The sequence below is a fragment of the Gastrolobium bilobum genome, unplaced genomic scaffold, assembly GCF_033153095.1.
Source record: "Gastrolobium bilobum isolate Gb01-03AN ecotype WA unplaced genomic scaffold, APGP_CSIRO_Gbil_v1 utg2134, whole genome shotgun sequence".
NCBI lineage: Eukaryota > Viridiplantae > Streptophyta > Magnoliopsida > Fabales > Fabaceae > Gastrolobium > Gastrolobium bilobum.
In genome coordinates, this window is record NW_026899657.1 from 798,871 (window position 1) to 816,796 (window position 17,926).

Genomic DNA, 17,926 nt, shown 5'->3' on the forward strand with positions numbered 1-17,926 from the left:
CTTGGTCATCCGATCTGCGCCTTTGGTTGGAATGACAGAATTATACATCACATCTCACCACTAAGGCTGAATCTGTGGCCGTCACTGAGTGCACACGGTGGAAGATGATTGATGCTCAGTTGTGTAGTCTCATTAAAGCTACTCTTCATCCGTCGATCAAGCAGATTTTTCGACCTGCTAATACCTGTGAAGCTATTTGGAGTCAGGCAAAAACACTGTACACCATTGATACACAAAGACTCTATGGTGTGTGTCAGAAATTGATGACTACCCTTGCTGCTCGGGACTTCAATTGTCCTATTACTGAATTTTTGGAGAAAGCTCAAAGTTTTCTTCATGACCTTAACGAACTTCTGCCTCTCACTGGTGATGTTACTAAGGAATAGGAACAGCGTAATACACTATTTATGTTGTTCATTTTATATGGTTTGCCTGACCATTTGTCTGCCAACCGGGATCAAATTTTGGGATCTGCTACAGTTCCTACACTGAATTTCGTGATGTCTACCTTGCTTAGGATTCCCTCTAAGCCTTCTACGTCCCCAGCACCTCCTATGATGCATATATCTCCAGTGAATTCTGTTGACTCTTCCGCTCTTGCTGCTCAAGGGTATGGTCGTGGACGTAAATTCTCTAAAGGAAAGCTATTATGCACTCATTGTCATCAGACCAATCATACTATTAACCGCTGTTGGAAGCTTCATGGAAGGCCACCTAGCTTCATGGAGGTACCTCATGGAAGGCCACCTCCACCTCCTCGAAATGCTCATGTTGCTCAGGCTTTCTCTAGTACCTCTGCTCCAGGGTTACCTTCCAGTGCACAACCTCCACCTGCTCTTCTTAACAAATTTGTGACTTTGTGGTCTGAGAAGCAAACATCAGGTCCTACTGCATCCATTTCTCCCACTGGTAATTCTTTTACTGGAATCTCTCAGCTGCACTCTATAGGCCCTTGGACTCTTGATTCTAGGGCTTCTGATCACATTTCTGGTAATAAGTCCTTATTCACTTCCTTTTGTACTACTGGTTCTTTTTCCACTATTGCTATGGCCAATGGGTCTCTGGTCCAATCATGGGGGATTGACACGGTTCTTCTTTTACTTAATATATCTCTGGATCATGTTCTCTATGTTCCAGATTCTCCTTTTAACTTACTTTCTGTTAGTCGTTTGACAAAATCCATTGAATGTGTTGTTTCTTTTACTAAAACCTCTGTCATCTTTCAGGATCAGAGTTCGGGGAAGGAGATTACCAAAGGATGTGAGTCTCAGGGCCTCTATCAATTATTTCCTTCTTCCTCAGCTTGCTCCATTATGGATTCTCCTCTTACTATACATGCTCATCTGGGCCATCCTAGTCTTGCAAAGCTTCAGAAGATGGTTCCACATTTATCGTCTTTTTCCAATTTAAATTGTGAGTCTTGTTAGTTTGGGAAACATACTCGTAGTATGTTCCCGAGTCGACTTAGTCGTCAAGCTGTTTCTCTTTTTTCTGTAGTTCACTCTGATATTTGGGGACCAAGTTGTCATTCTTCTACTTTAGGATTTAAGTATTTTGTTACTTTTATTGATGATTATTCCAGATGTACTTGATTATTTTTAATGAAAAATCGGTCTGAGTTGTTTTCTATTTTTCAGTTATTCTACAATGAAATAAAAACTCAATTTGGTATTCATATTCGTACCTTTCGTAGTGATAATGCATCTGAGTACTTATCTCATCAATTTCAACAATTCTTTTCATCTCATGCCATTCTTCATCAAACATCTTGCCCTCATACACCACAACAAAATGGTGTAGCCGATCGCAGGAATCGCCATCTGGTTGAAACCACTCGTGCTTTGTTAATTGATGGCAATGTTCCATACACATTCTGATGTGATGCTATACTTACTACATGCTATCTCGTTAATTGCATGCCATCATCTGTTCTCAATCATAAGGTACCTCACTCTATTTTATTTCCCCATCAAGTTTTATATCCTTTGACTCCACATGTGTTTGGTTTTACGTATTTTGTTCATCATCTTGGTCCAGGTTTGGATAAATTAGCTCCCAAGTCTCATAAATGTGTCTTTCTGGGTTATCCTCGGTCTCAAAAGGGTTACCATTGCTACTCTCTAACTTTACGTCGATACTTTATCTCGACAGATGTTTCCTTTTTTGAATCAGTTCCCTTTTTTGGATCCTCTACTACTCCTGTGGACACTGATTCCGTAAAGTCATCTTTTTCAGTCAACTCTTTTGAATACCTTCCGTCTTTACCAGTCCATGTTTCTGACTCTTCGTCTATCACCTCCTCTCCTGATGAGATCGAACATAGTTCGTCAGATGTATCTGTGGACTCACATTCAACTGCATCTCCTCCCTCGGCTGCGGTCCCACCTTCGGATAGTGACCTCCCCATTGCTCTTCGTAAGGGTACTCGTGATACTCGCCCTCCGGCCAGGTATACAGTCAATATTAGTTACCATCGTCTTTCTCCGTCATATTTTGCATGCCTTTCCTCTTTGTCCTATGTATCTGTTCCTAAGACTACAGGTGATGCACTTTCACATTCTGGATGGAGACAGGCTATGATTGATGAAATGAGTGCTCTTCATCATAATGGCACATGGGATCTGGTTCCTCTTCCTTCTGGAAAATCTGTGGTTGGTTGCAGGTGGATTTATGCTGTTAAGGTTGGACCTGATGGTCAAGTGGATCGTCTTAAAGATCGTTTGGTGGCAAAGGGTTTCACTCAAGTGTTTGGATTGGATTTTATTGATACTTTTTCTCCTGTGGCGAAAATGTCTACTGTTCGCCTCTTTATTGCCATGGCTGCTATTCGCCATTGGCCTCTCTACCAACTTGAAATCAAGAGTGCTTTTCTCCATGGTGATCTTGAGGAGGAAATTTATATGGAGAAACCTCCTACATTTGTTGCTCAAGGGGAGTCAGGTCTTGTTTGTCGTCTTCGTAAGTCTCTCTATGGCCTCAAACAATCTCCAAGAGCTTGGTTTGGTAAATTTAACAGTGTTGTTCAACAATTTGGCATGACTCGGAGTGAAGCTGATCATTCTCTCTTTTATCGTCATTCCGCTTCTGGATCTATTTACCTGGTGGTATATGTGGATGATATTGTTATAAAAGGTAGTGATCGGCATGGGATCACTCAACTGAAACAACATTTATGTCATCATTTTCAGACTAAGGATCTTAGGAAACTTCGATACTTCTTCGGAATCAAGGTGGCCCAATCTAAAGCTGGTGTTGTGATATCTCAGAGGAAATAGGCTCTGGATATTCTTGAAGAAACTGCTCTATTAAATTCAAAGTCTGTTGATACTCCTATGGATCCAAGTATCAAGCTTCTACCAAATCAGGGGGAGCCCTTTCCAGATCCTGAGCAGTATAGAAGATTGGTTGAAAAAATGAACTACCTCACAGTCATTCGTATTCTTAAGTATATCAAGGCATCTCCAAGAAAAGGCCTTGAATATGAAGATAAAGGTCATGATAAAGTTGTTGGGTACTGTGATGCTGATTGGGCTGGTTGTCCAGCTGATAGGAGATCTACTTCTGGGTATTGTGTCTTTGTTGGAGGCAACTTGATTTCCTTGAAAAGTAAGAAACAAAGTGTAGTTTTCAGATCAAGTGTTGAAGCAGAATACCGCTCCATGGCGACTACTACTTGCGAGCTCATCTGGCTTAAATAGCTTCTTAGAGAGCTTAAGTTTGGAGACACTGGACAGACAACTCTCATTTGTGATAATCAAGCAGCTCTGCACATTTCATCAAATCCAGTGTTTCATGAAAGAACCAAGCATATAGAAATAGATTGTCACTTTGTTCGAGAAAAGGTTCTTGCTGGTGAAATTAAAACTAGTTTTGTACCCTCGAATAGAGTTTATATGTAACAAGCTTGGTGCATATGACCTATACGCTCCAGCTTGAGGGGGAGTGTTAGAAAAATATTGTAATTAGTATTTTCCTTATTTCATTAGGGTTTTGTATTAGGTCTGATTGTATTAGGTTTGGGCTTAGCCCATTAGTATGTCTATATATTGTACATTCCTATTCATATCAATACACACAGTTTTATTTCAATGTTCCTTTCTTTTCTTGTTATTTAACAATTCTATATAAATTGCATGTCTCCGCGTTATGCTAGTGGAACTCGTTCCCATGTTGAAGTTTAGGTACTAGATGAATGTATTGAATAGAGCAGGATGCAATAAGGGAGTGTTTGATACAGGAGAAATTTTTATTTGTCCGAGAATCTCGATTTTTAAAAATATAATTTTTACATTCAATTTACGATAATATCTGAAAATTTAAAATTTAAAAAAATTCAGTTTCCAGAAAATTCAGAAAAAAACCCTAGTACCAAATGGAATTTGGGCGTACAAGAATGCTAAGCAGAAAATATAATATACAACAAAAAGAAAAATAAAAAATGAAATATTAAACATTAGCTTCTTATATAAGTGTGAACGGTACGTTGATTCCAAGATATTCTCATGATTGGAGTGAAAAATCTACGCACCTGACCAATTGAGAGACACCACGCGGAAAAATTAAGGTGGTCTACGTCATATGATTGTGGGAGCGGGGAATAGGACTCTCACAATTCTCACAATTCGGGAATTTGGGTTGACTAGCGGATCGGGTGCCCGGTTTTGGCCCAAAGACTCAGTATTTTATTTTATTTTAAAAATTTTAATCAGTTTATTATTTCACAGTTAGTCTGATTTGAAATAAATCTTGAAATTAAAATTTTAAATTCTCTCTAAAATAATATTAAAAAAATAAATATATATTGTCATCTCATCGAACCTGCTTACTTCATAGCAGTAACTGATTTATATTATTTGATAGTATAAGTTCCTTTGGTTAGCCGGAAATAAGATGAGGAATATTTTTACTATCAAATTTTTTTATTATCAACTCATTACCTATTTAATCATCATTGGATCAATATCTTTTCTTTTTTTAAATTTTTTAACATTCTTTCTCTTTGATTCAATAGTGATTAAATAAAAAGTAAATTGATAATAAAAAAATTTAATATTAAGAATATCCTCCTTCCGCAACTAATAGTCTAAATACATTTAATGATCGTGATGCATGGGCAATACCTGCAGGCTTAAGCGTGATTTTCGAAGTCTTCCCTTTTGTCCCTGTTCTCCTTCTCGGACCTACGAGGTCCACCACCTCGGTAATTGTCTGAATGTCTTACAAATTATTGAAATTATGGTTAAGCATGTTTCATGCCTTTGCCTGTTGAATTTGGGTTTCTGTCTTATCATTCTTTCTTTTCTTTCTTTTTTTGGTAGTCTTATCATTCTTTCTAGTTTGTTCTTAGGGATGATTTACAGAGCATTGATCTTACGTTATTGTTTTGCAACACCTCAAGTCATAGCATAGCAACTCTCTCAAAAGTTTCATAGCCAATACTTGATATGATTGGAAATGAATAAAACAGAGAATTGGGGCATATTTGATTTCCATTCTTAGAAATAGTTTTTGAGTTTTTTTTTTTTTAAAATTGTTTAGAAAGAGTTGTTTTGAAATTGACTCTTAAAACAATAATTTTTTTAATTTTGAAAATTGAAAAGCAGAACAATTTAGGAATGTCTTCAAAAGTTATTTTTTACTTTCTTGTTTTTGCGGTGATAATTTTATAAATATGAGAATTTATTAATGAATTGTTTTGTAAATGAAACTAATTTCATTTTAGATTTAACTTACTTTACTGTGATAATCTTATAATTATAAAATTTATTAATGACATTTTTTATATATAATTACAACTTCTTTATAATTTTAAATCAAACTATGTTCAAACAAGTTTTATTATTCTTAATTTTATTCTCAAAATTTATATTCAAAATATTTTTTGGAAAATAAAAATAAAATTTATAATAAATAAATAAATATTGGGAAAAATATTTGTCTTTTTAAACGACATAAAGTTATGTAATTTTAAAAGAGAGATAGACACAAAATAAATTTTTTTATTTAAAATTTAAATTAAAAAAATCACTCAATTCTCTCTCCCATGATTTTCATTTTTTGTGTCTATCTCTCTCCTAAAATGACATAACTTATGTCATTTAAAATGACAAACACCAAATTCATTATAATAAATGAATATTACATATAATTAAAAGGGAAATGCTGAAAAATTTCCTTGTGATTTCTACTAGAATTACTTACTTCCTAATTCTTTTAAGGGATTGCTTTTTCTGCTGCAGATAAGTTATCTGCAGTAAGCCCAATACGACGTCATTTTGAGACGAAAATCATGGTGTTTTTATAATTTTAATTTATTTCAGGTAGTAATAATCTTTATATGTATAATTTTTTAAGATTTCAATATCAAAACGACGTCATTTTGGGAATAAATGCAGATAACTTATCTCCAGTAAATGCAGAAACATTTTTCCCTTTTTTTAATCACTTACCTCGTTTACGAATTTTTTCATTTATGTCCATCTCTAATATTGTTAAAATTTTAGCAACTATCTATATTTTGGCTTCGTGGGCAATAAAAAAAACCATGCTGCAGATAAGTGATTAAAAAGGAAAAAACAAATACACAAATAATTTAAAAAAACACAGGGGCTAAATAACTATAGAGGAAATCACAATGGGGTACTTTTACCCCTCCGTGCGTCCCCCACAGTGGCTAGCCTTAATTATAATTAGAAAGTCTCCTTAACTTTTTTTCTTATGTAATCCTCATTGACTTGGAATCATTGATTAGAGACTAGTAATTGACAACTTGCGTACCATAGTAACTCTTAAAAAGTTGAGGCTAGAATTGTTTAGAGTAATAGATAGTGACTGATAGGGATTTAATTGAATCTTCTAACATTTATATCCATTATTCATCAGATTTCGTGAAGCACAGGACAAAGACTTGCAAATTCAAAAGCAGAGATATTCCCTTTTTATTCAGCTGCTCCTTAGTTTGAATGAGGGGAAATAATTGAGCAAGAAAAAAAAAAATATAATTTAAAACGAAGAGAACAATTTAAATTTTTGGACGTTAGAATTTTTTTTTTCTTACTTTTCTCTAAATATGAGCAGCCATTGTTGAAATGAAATAATATTGGTTGAGCTGTAAAATTGTTGAAATTTTAATCATTGATTACACAGTTACATAATCATAGGAGATTTGTATTAAATAGATTAATTTTCTTTGATTGACATAATCATAAGAGATTTGTGTTAAATAGAAATAGTAACAGGTTATTATATTTCCTTATTCGTAGCTGATTGACAGCTAATTTGTAATGGACCTAGAGTCCTCATTTATGTATATAATCACCCCAGTAGAGGAAGAATAAACATGCAAAAATATTCATAAGATGACACCATTGTTTTGACATGGTATCAAAACTTTTTTGATCCAGGGACCTATTTTCATTAAAACTTCCACATCGTATTCTTCTTCTTTTACCCGGTATCAATTTACCTGACTCGAATTTCTTTTTCTGTTACCCATTTCAAATTTGTCTTTTCCCATGAACAATCCTAAAACCTCCTCTGAATCTTAAGCCCTGCTGACCCATAATTCTCGCACTAGACAACTTCCTCAGCCTAGAAATTTAGTGCGGAGCATCTTTCTAAGGTCTGTTTCTCCCTAGTTTGCTCTCATTGTGGTGATTCTGATCATTCTAAACAGATGTGTTATGAGCTGATTGGGTATCCTGAATGGTGGAATTTCAATAAACGTCCCCGAAAGAAAATACCTGCCAAAGCCATGACCATTGTCTCCGCTAGAGATGCTCTTGTCCCTGCTGCCAATTTTACTCAATCAGGTTTTTTTGGGTAAGTCTCTTGCTTTCTATACATTGTCTAGGAATAATATTTGGATAATTGACACAGATGCTTCTAATCATATGATTAAAGATTCTTCCCATCTGTCCAATCTCTGTAATTCTTCCCAATCTGTTATTTCCACTGCCAATAGGGGTACCTCAAAAATTATTGGTCAAGGATCCTTAACCCTTTCTGATAGCTTATTTCTAGACTCTGCGTTGGTTGTGCCCTCTCTTGAATACAACTTACTCTCTGTGAGCCAATTAACTTCAAAGCTTAACTGTTCAGTAACCTTGTTTTCCTCTCACTGTGTTTTTCAGGACATCCCCACTCAGACGAATCTTGGTTATGGTGTTAGACATGGCCAGTTTTACTTCTTGGAGGTCCCTGATCCTAGCTATCCTTGTTTGGCTACTACATGTGCAACAACTGGTCTAGAATAGTTCTGTGCTACCATTTGGCTTTGACATCGAAGACTTGGTCACCTTTCCTTTAGTTATTTGAAAAAGTCGTTTCCTCGGTTGTTTTCCTATTTTAATAATGTTGATTTCAAATGCAGCACTTGTGAATTGGCCAAGAGTCACAGAGTTCCTTATTTTCCTAGTTTTAATAACAGCTCTATTCTATTTCAAGTTGTTCGTTCCGATGTTTGGGCCCTGCAAAGGTGTCTTCTTTCTCAAAAGCTTACTATTATGTGACTTTTATTGATGAATGTACCCTGATGACTTGGTTGTCACTGTTAAGACACAAAAGTGATGTCTTTGTTGCCTTCAAAAAATTTTACAGCATGGTCCAAACCCAATATTAGTCTAAGGTTCAAATTCTACAATTTGACAATGGCATGGAGTATTTAGATGGCCGCTTTATTGATTTCTTGAGCACACAGGGGATCTGAAACCAAACTTCTTGCCCTTATACACCCCAACATAATGGCCTCGTTGAACGAAAAAATAGACAACTATTAGAAGTGGTTCGTGCCTCCCTTTTTGGTATGAATTTGCCTAAAACCTACTGGGGTGAAGCTGTTGTTTCTGCTGCCTACCTCATCAATCATACTCCATCCAGCGCCCTTCACTTTAAAACTTCACAACAGACACTGGAATCTTATTTCTCCATTCCTCATATTCCCAACCTTGAGCCTCGTGTTTTTGGATGCTCTGTGTATGTCTATATCCCCAAGGTATTACGAAATAAATTGGATCATTGTGCTAAAAAATGCGTATTTGTGGGTTACTCTGATGTACAAAAAGGTTATAGGTGTTATGATCTCATTCCCCACAAAATGCATGTCACAATGGACGAGTCTTTTCGAGAATTGAAACCATATTATTCAGGGGGAGATTCTGTTACTTCTTCTCAGGAGGAGATACCTACTACTGGACAAGAAATGTCCACCTATTTTTGGCTCAATAGTCAAACTCAAATTGTTTCTTCTCCTCTTCACTGCCCTACAACTCTTCAACACACTCCTGAACCGGATGCTATCCCTCCCGCGAATGATTTTGCTACACGTCTAACACCTATAACTGACGCATCGTCCCTGGATGTTCCTGAATCCATACCTGAGGTAAACACTAATCCTACTCCTATTTCTTTTAAATGGACCTTCTATTACTATTATAGATGGTCCCATCTTACCTGTTAGAGTGTCACAAAGACCAAATAAAGATGTACCAAAATAGCTATATGAACCAGATCCAAACTTTAAGGTCAAATACCCTATTGGTAACTACATGTCCAATCATAGGTTGTCAGAATCATATATTGCATGTGTTAATCAATTGTATAATATATTTGTTCCTAACTATGTGCAGGATGCTTTGGATGATCCAAATTGGAAGGAAGTCGTGAATGTAGAAATGAAGGACTTACAAAAAACTTAATGTGGGACCTGGTTCCTTTACTAACCGGGAAGAAACCGATTGGATGCAAATGGGTGTTTACTGTGAAGTTTAAAGCAGATGGCAGCCTTAACAGATATAAAGTCAGATTAGTTGCTAAGGGATACACATAAAAATACAGGGTTGATTACCAAGATACATTTGCACCTGTAGGAAAAATGAACACAATTCGTATTCAGATTTCTATAGCAGCTAACAGGGACTGGACACTCAAGCAATTTGATGTAAAAAATGCATTTTTAAATGGAGACTTAGAAGAAGAAGTATATATGGAAATTCCATTAGGCGCTAAACATGCCAACTTGAAGGAAAATGAAGTGTGTAGATTAAGAAAAGCACTATACAGCTTCAAGCAATCACCTAGCTTGGTTTGGTAGGTTCTCTCTAGTCATGAAGAAGTTTGGAAACAAACAAAGTAATGCAGACCACACCCTATTCATAAAACAAAATGGAGGAATGGTAACAGTGTTAATAGTGTATGTTGATGATATGATTTTGACTGATGATGATTTATTTAAAATGGAGTTATTGGAAAAACATTTAGCAAATGAGTTTGAAATGAAAGATCTAGGATCATTAAAGTACTTTCTTAGGATTAAATTTGCTAGATCAAATCAGGGGATTTTTTTGTCATAAAAAAAAGCACATCTTAGATCTACTTGCGAAAATAGGAATGGCAACATGTAAACCAGTAGAAACACCAATCGAAATGAATCATGTATTGGGCTTATATCCTGATCAAGTACAGACTGATGTTGGCAGATATCAAAGGCTAGTAGGAAGGCCAATTTATTTATCACATACTAGGCCAGACATTGCTTATGCGGTTAGTGTTGTGAGTAGATTTGCGCACGACCCAAGTGAGGATGACATGGCTGCTGTGAATCGAATCTTGAGGTATTTAAAAGGGTGTCCAGGGAGAGGTATGTTTTTCTCAAAAAATAACAGTCCTGGAATTAAAGGCTACACAGATTCAGATTGTGCTGGAGAAAAAGTACCAGACAGTCAACTTCGGGATATTTTACTTTTATTGAAGGCAATCTAGTTACTTGAAAGAGTAAGAAGCAGAAAGTTGTGGCTATAACAAAGTGCAGAAGAAGAGTTTAGAGGAATGGCACAGAGAGTGTGTGAATTGTTGTGGATTAAGAGCATCCTACAAGACTTAGGAATCTGCTACAATCAACCTATGGAGTTACATTGTGATAATAAAGCTGCTATTGAAATTGTCCATAATCCAGTTCAATATGATAGAACCAAGCATGTAGAATTGGATAGACACTTTATCAAGGAAAAGCTAGATCAAAAAATTATTCAATTTCTCTACATCAAATCTGAATATCAGTTAGCCGACATCTTAACAAAGGCTGTATTAGGAAAAGTGTTTGAAGAAGCAATTAGCAAGTTGGGCATGATTGATATATATGCACCAACTTGAGGAGGAGTGTTGAAATGAGATAATATTTGTTGAGCTGTACAATTGTTAAAATTTTAATTATTTATTACATAGTTACATAATCATAGGAGATTTGTATTAAATAGATTAATTTCCTTATTTGCAGTTATTGGCATAATCATAGGAGATTTATGTTAAATAGAAATAGTAACAAGTTATTTCATTTCCTTATACATAGCTGATTGACAGCTAATTCGTAATGGACTTAGAGTCCTCATTTATGTATATAATTACCTCAGTAGAGGAAGAATAAACATGCAGAAATATTCATAAGATGACACCATTATTTTGACAATTTTACTGATCAGTATTGTAATCACAATTTTTGAACACGAGGGTAACATATGAGTATTGTCCCTTTTCAATAAACTTTTATTATTTATATAGGGGTAGGTTATATTTATAAATAATGTCCAAAAAAAAAAAAGGTTATATTTATAAACTTTTTTGTTTACAAACTCTTACAAACTACACTATCTTCTCCCGAGAGAACACTAGTTACTCAATCTTCTCCCGGGAGAAGATAGTGTAATTTATAAAAATTTGTACAAAAAGTTTGTAAACGGATCCTTCCCTTTTATACGAGGTAGAATATTCATAGTGTCAGTTATTTCTATTACCAGTTCACTACCACTCTAATCACTGTTGGATCCCACTTTTTAGCCGACAATCTCTGAAATGTTTCTGAAGAGAGAGAAAAGAAAAACAATTTTTAATATACTCCTTGAAGTACATAATTATATTAGAGTCATAGTAGATTGGTAGTAAAAAAAGTGGTTGTATGAATATTCTATCTCTATTTATATAAGATTAGAAGTTTATATGATTATTTAAAAAGTCACATAACTTTATGCTTTAATCAAGTTGGAGGATAGCTGATTATGAAAGTAAAAATAACAAATATTGACTATCACATCATACACGTATAGATATGTTATTTGCGTTAATTAATGGTTTGGTTCAAAAGTTATTACAGATGTCTAATAACTAATCATAATAAGAGAGAAAAAAAAAGACAAAATTAAAAATAAAGGTAACTTGCAAAAAATTACCAAATCGTTTCACTTCTTCATAAGTCATTTGATGAAATATGTTTGTGCCTTTTAGCATTTTTCATATATAATTTGAATTTTATTCTGTCATTAGGTCACCCTATTCGTGACAAAGATAAAAAGCGTTTTTTTTTTTTTTTTTTTTTTTTGTATTGAACTCATTTAGATGGGTTACCATAAGGTGTAACGACAATTTTAAAAATTCATTGTCTGATGTGGTGTTAGAATTCAGTGATGAATGATAATACATTACATAAGTTATAGAGAAAAAAGAATGTAAGTTTTTTGGAGTCTTATATATCTTGGACTGATCTGACCAAATTGTTTGGGTGCCCCTCATTCAAACGAGTAGCAATATTATGAGCCCATGGAATTGGGGCAACTTTTAATTTGACACCTATTATTCCATGATTATGGAATGTGTTCGCTAAAAGAACTGAGAGGTATATGGTGTTATAAGTCTATAAAGCAACAAGTATATAAAGAAATTGCACACAAGAGATAAGAAGAACATAAAGAAGATACTTTATGTTTGAGAAAAAGCTAGGATAGCACTAAAGAAATCCCAAGAAATATGAAGAGCTAGTGTAAAATTGTGAGACAGAAATAATATTTGTATCTCCCATTAAAAAATGCTACAAAATCCATATTACTAAGAAATTTATTAAAATTTTCAGATTTTTAAATGCTAATAGATTATTTATTCTTTATTTAAAATCCTCGTTGAATACTGTTATGGATTTATATATAATGCTCATTTATCATCAAGTCTAACAAAGGGGCAATTCAAATATAAATCTGATATAAATAAAAAAGGATATCCATCAAGAATATCAATCTTAATACGACAACATTAAACATGGGTTTGGGATGGTGAGAACATTAGACATCTCTATTTTCAGGACAGAACAAATACCACTATATCTAGGCAGACTCCAAAAAAAAATCTTCAATTGTCTTGATTGAATACCACACTTTGATTATAGGGAAAACATCAGTTTGCAATTTATTTTTTACAAACTTTTACAAATTACATTATATACTTCCGGAAGTATATTACTAACCGAATACTTCCGAGAGTACATAGTATAATTTTTAAGAGTTTGTAAACAAAAAATTTATAAAATAATCCTCCCCTTTGTTATAAACCTTTAAAATCAAATAAATTATTTTGTTATCTAAACCATCCTTCAAAATATTTTAAAACCTTAATCCAATATACTCCCTACACACTCTAAGGCAGGATAATGATGTCGCTAACCGAACCAATGCTTTTTCCCGTAGTGGTCCGTCGGTAACTTGTTTTGTTTGCATTTCACGAATATAACTAAAATATATTTCGTATTAAAATCAAATTCAACATTTCATATTTCAATATTTAAAAAAATTGGCATAAGCGTATTTTTTTATTTTTTTTGGTGAACAGCATAAGAGTAATATTTATTTTCAAAAGGTGAAACCAAATCAAATTGTTTTCGGAAAGAATTTTTCTTATAATTATATCTCAATCAAGTCAAGATCAAGTAATATTTTATGGATATTAAAATTTTGAATAAATTTTAATTTTTTTTAACAAGAAAGAATTGGTTCTAGATATCTGGAGTTAAATATAATAAAATAAGTTTTATAATTTTTTTAAGGCAGATAATTTTTCTTTCATTTTTCTATTTCAGAAAGAATTGCACTTAAGGGTGTAAATGGGCTAGCCAGCCTACAGAGGCCTACGACCTAGTTTATATTAGGCCAGACTTAACCTATTACAAATAATAAAATATGATAGACCTAGGCCTTTAAAAAAATATATTTAGAAAATAGGACATATACATTTTTGTACATGTCGGGCCTATAAGCCTACAGGCCAGCGTATATCATATTATTTATTTTAAATAAAATTACTATTTTAATAATTTTGAATAATAAAATAATATTTTTTTAGTTATTCTTTTAATTGTTGAATGCTTAATAGGCTTAAATAGGCTAACAGTCATATGCCAAGACTTTTATTTTTTAAATACAGGTCATGCCAGACTTGTAATTTGGGGCCTACATAGGCGAACAGACCATGTCAGACCCAATATTTTTTATACAGGTCTGATTTACACCCCTAATTGCACTACACGAGATATAGTTTTGGGAAAAGAAAACTAGTTGTACTTTTCCATGTCACATATTTATCATGGAAAAAATATTTGTCTTTTTAAATGACATAATTTATGTCATTTCACTCTCACAAAGAGGCGGGACCTACACTTTTTTTTGTCCATTCTCTCTCTCCCATGATCTATCTCTTTCTCTCACTTAAAATGACACAGTTTTACATCATTTAAAATGAAACATATTTTTCCCATTTATCATACTTCAAAATATATAAGTATGTAAACCATATAATAAAACTAATTATAATCAAACGAGAAGTACGTGTGGACTATAAAGCATCGACACTGTACTATGAAGCACCGACACTTCAAAATCTCTGACGTGTCGTGTCTGACATTTCCCGACAATCATCGATATTCTGACACTTTCCGACACTTCAATACTTGTTGCAAAGACTCAAAAAAAGTTCAAAAGTTACATTGCGTTGCATTTTTATTGAGTTTAATATAAACATTTGAGATATCTTATGTTTCTTTGCAAAATTGATTGGTATTATAAGTTTAGCTTTATTTTTATGTTAAATTATTGAATATTAAATATAATATACACTACATAAATTAAAAATATTATATAATATCAAAAAGTGTCATAATGTGTCGAAATTTAATATTTTTTAGAATTAACGTGTCGGAGTGTCGTGTCGTATTCTGTGTTCCGTGTCGATATCGGTGCAACATAGCGTGTGGATATGTTTTGAAAAATAAATACTTTTATAAAATAATATATTTTTAGAATTTTTTAGAGAAATCACTCCTTTTCATTTTTCAGAAAAGTATTAAAATTAATTTCTTAGAGTTTTTTTTTTCTAAAGCATCTATTATTATAAACTTTTTAAACTCATTTTTAAGTAAAAACACGAAGAAAAATCATCTAAATTTTATACAGATATAAATTGATGTCGTGCAACTACGGAACAATTTTATTTTATTTTTTGATCAATAGTACGGAACATTATTCTTTCAGAAAAATTAGAGCCGTCGTTATTCACACAGACACACACGATGTATTCTCAACAGTGCTAAGGTGGAGCAACTCGTGGTCGTTCGTGGAGTGCCACGTACAAGTGTTGATTTAGAAAGCAACCTTCCTGTTATTTTCTCAGAAGATTAGTAGAAGGTGGCGGCTTACATATCATACTGTGAATCTAACTATCTATATTTAGAAAAAGAAGAAGAATTTATTTAAAATATGAGTTTCGATTGGTCTGGGTAAAGACAAAACCTATGCTGATGAGAGACGTCCTCTGCTTTGAAAGCAAAGTAAACGTTTTTCATTATTTAGTTTATTGGAATTTTGTTGAGCATGGAACACGTTTTGACCCATTAACGAAATAAGTGAAGTCAGTGATCAAAGAGGAAGATCATTAGTTTCTTCTCTTGTCCTTCTATCAAAGCACATACGTGAGGGAAGTGCTTTGCCAACACAACCAAGATGGTGAGAACACCTTCCTGTGAAAAAAGTGAACTGAAGAAAGGAACTTGGACTCCAGAGGAAGACAGGAAGTTAATGGCTTATATCACTAGGTATGGTTGCTGGAATTGGAGGCAACTCCCAAGGTTTGCAGGTAAATTGAACATCTATTTGTATTGTCCTATACTTGTGACTTGTTAAAATTAAGCTAATTAATTAATTAATTTCAATTGATTATCATGCTTGAAATCACTTTATATATATATATTCTCATAAGCTTTTTCTTAATTAACATGAAAATTTGAAACATTTTGCCATTACATTCCATACAAAAGGGTTGTAATTTCATTGGATCAGGATTGATATAATGGATTTTCAGGTCTGGCTAGGTGTGGAAAGAGTTGCAGGCTGAGGTGGATGAATTATCTCAGACCCAACATCAAAAGAGGGAACTACACTCGAGAAGAAGAAGATACTATTATCAGACTGCACGAGAAGTTGGGTAACAGGTATTATTATGCTTAAGGGACTATATAATAACTAATTAATAAATTAATATCAAATTGGTCTTGCAAAACAATGGATCTTGCAAATTCATACTTCTACTCGATTGGTCAATAATTAGTTAGTTAAACTGTGCAATGTTAATTTCATATTGTGTCCCTTCCTTTGCAGGTGGTCGATTATAGCCTCTCATTTACCAGGAAGAACAGATAATGAGATAAAGAACCACTGGCACACAAACCTCAAGAAGCGCTTTCGAAAGAACGAAGTAACACTAACGAAATCAATTGATTCTGGGTCCAATCAAGACAGGGACACGTTTCAAAACGATGATTCCGTAACCTCAGATCATACCACTGCTACCACAAACGAAAATTTGTTAAAGGATCAAGATGACTTCGATTTTGTGGATGCGTACACAGAGACCGTGAACGAAAATATCTGGACAGAGACGTATATGGATGACATTTCCTATGCCCCAATTGAGATAATGCAAAACATTGTTAATGGTAGTTCTCAAGGTTCAGACACTACAGAGACCCTGAATGCTTGTGCTTTGTCTCCACAGTCATTTTCTAGCGAAAGTTTAGTTAAGGAGAATGACCACTTTGCCTTTCTAGAAGCAACACAACCAACGTCTGAAAATTTTTGGACAGAGCCTTATGTGGTTGACTTGTCTCATGTTCCAAACGAACTACTTGCACCGTTGGCGACAGAGTCTGATGATTATTTTTCTCCATTGTACGATGCAGATCTTTGGAATCAAAGTAATTTGCATGATTCACAAAATAGCTTTTTCCAATGAATAAAGTGGCCTTTTTAGTCTATTGGTGTAATTATTAATAATTGTATAATTTTGAATTAATTTTTAATCTTGTGCAAATTGCAAAAATTGATAGTTTTTAACTACTATTCTGTGGTAGTTTTATTTTTTAAAATATCTTTTACTAAAGTTATAGATATTAAATATTAAGATGAATTTAGCTTTTTTAATTATTTTGCGAAATTTTGGACATAACATTGACTTCCTCTGACATAGTAACCAGTTACTATGACTTACTAAAACTTGTGGTCACAATTATTAGTTGTTACATTATGATTATGATACATAATTCGTGAGAATGAACTGTGCCGTGAGGATAAGTCATATTTCTTGTTCATGATCTCACTAAAAAACATAAATAAATTTATCTCAACTCTCGTGTGCCAATAAAACAAATGAATAAAATTAATATTAAAAAAAATTAAATTCTATATTTAAGTTGAGCTTGACTATCATAATTTTATTTAAAAAGTATAAAAAATTATAAACTGTTTGGAAGTTCTGATTTAAACTGATAATTGTATCTTTTTGAAAATTTAAAATTATATCAAATTAATAACATTAAAATATATTGGAAGCAATTGAAGTCGAATAGTCTATCTTTGTGGAGCAGTACTTAGTTTTACTGGGTATAGCTACTTTTATCCATTTAGCGCAAAATTCGAAACTTTTTATCATATCAGTGCATGTGTGAAAATTTTTATTCAAATAATACGACGAGAGGCGCAAGGAAATTGTGTGCATTAAAGGGGCAAATCGGCATAAGTTACGTCGTGTGCGGATTCAAGCCATGTCCTTGTACTATTTAAATCAC

At 33.6% G+C, this 17,926-nt stretch overlaps 1 protein-coding gene across 1 annotated transcript; it reads left to right on the top strand.

Annotated features, from left to right (window-relative positions):
• Window positions 1-15,793: 15,793 nt before the first annotated feature.
• LOC133292334 (transcription factor MYB14-like) lies at window positions 15,794-17,108 on the top strand. The gene is made up of 3 exons (XM_061490742.1): window positions 15,794-15,939; window positions 16,165-16,294; window positions 16,461-17,108. Exons 1-3 carry the CDS (start codon window positions 15,807-15,809, stop codon window positions 17,092-17,094), a joined length of 897 nt encoding a protein of 298 aa, XP_061346726.1. The 5' UTR covers window positions 15,794-15,806; the 3' UTR covers window positions 17,095-17,108.
• Window positions 17,109-17,926: the final 818 nt, after the last annotated feature.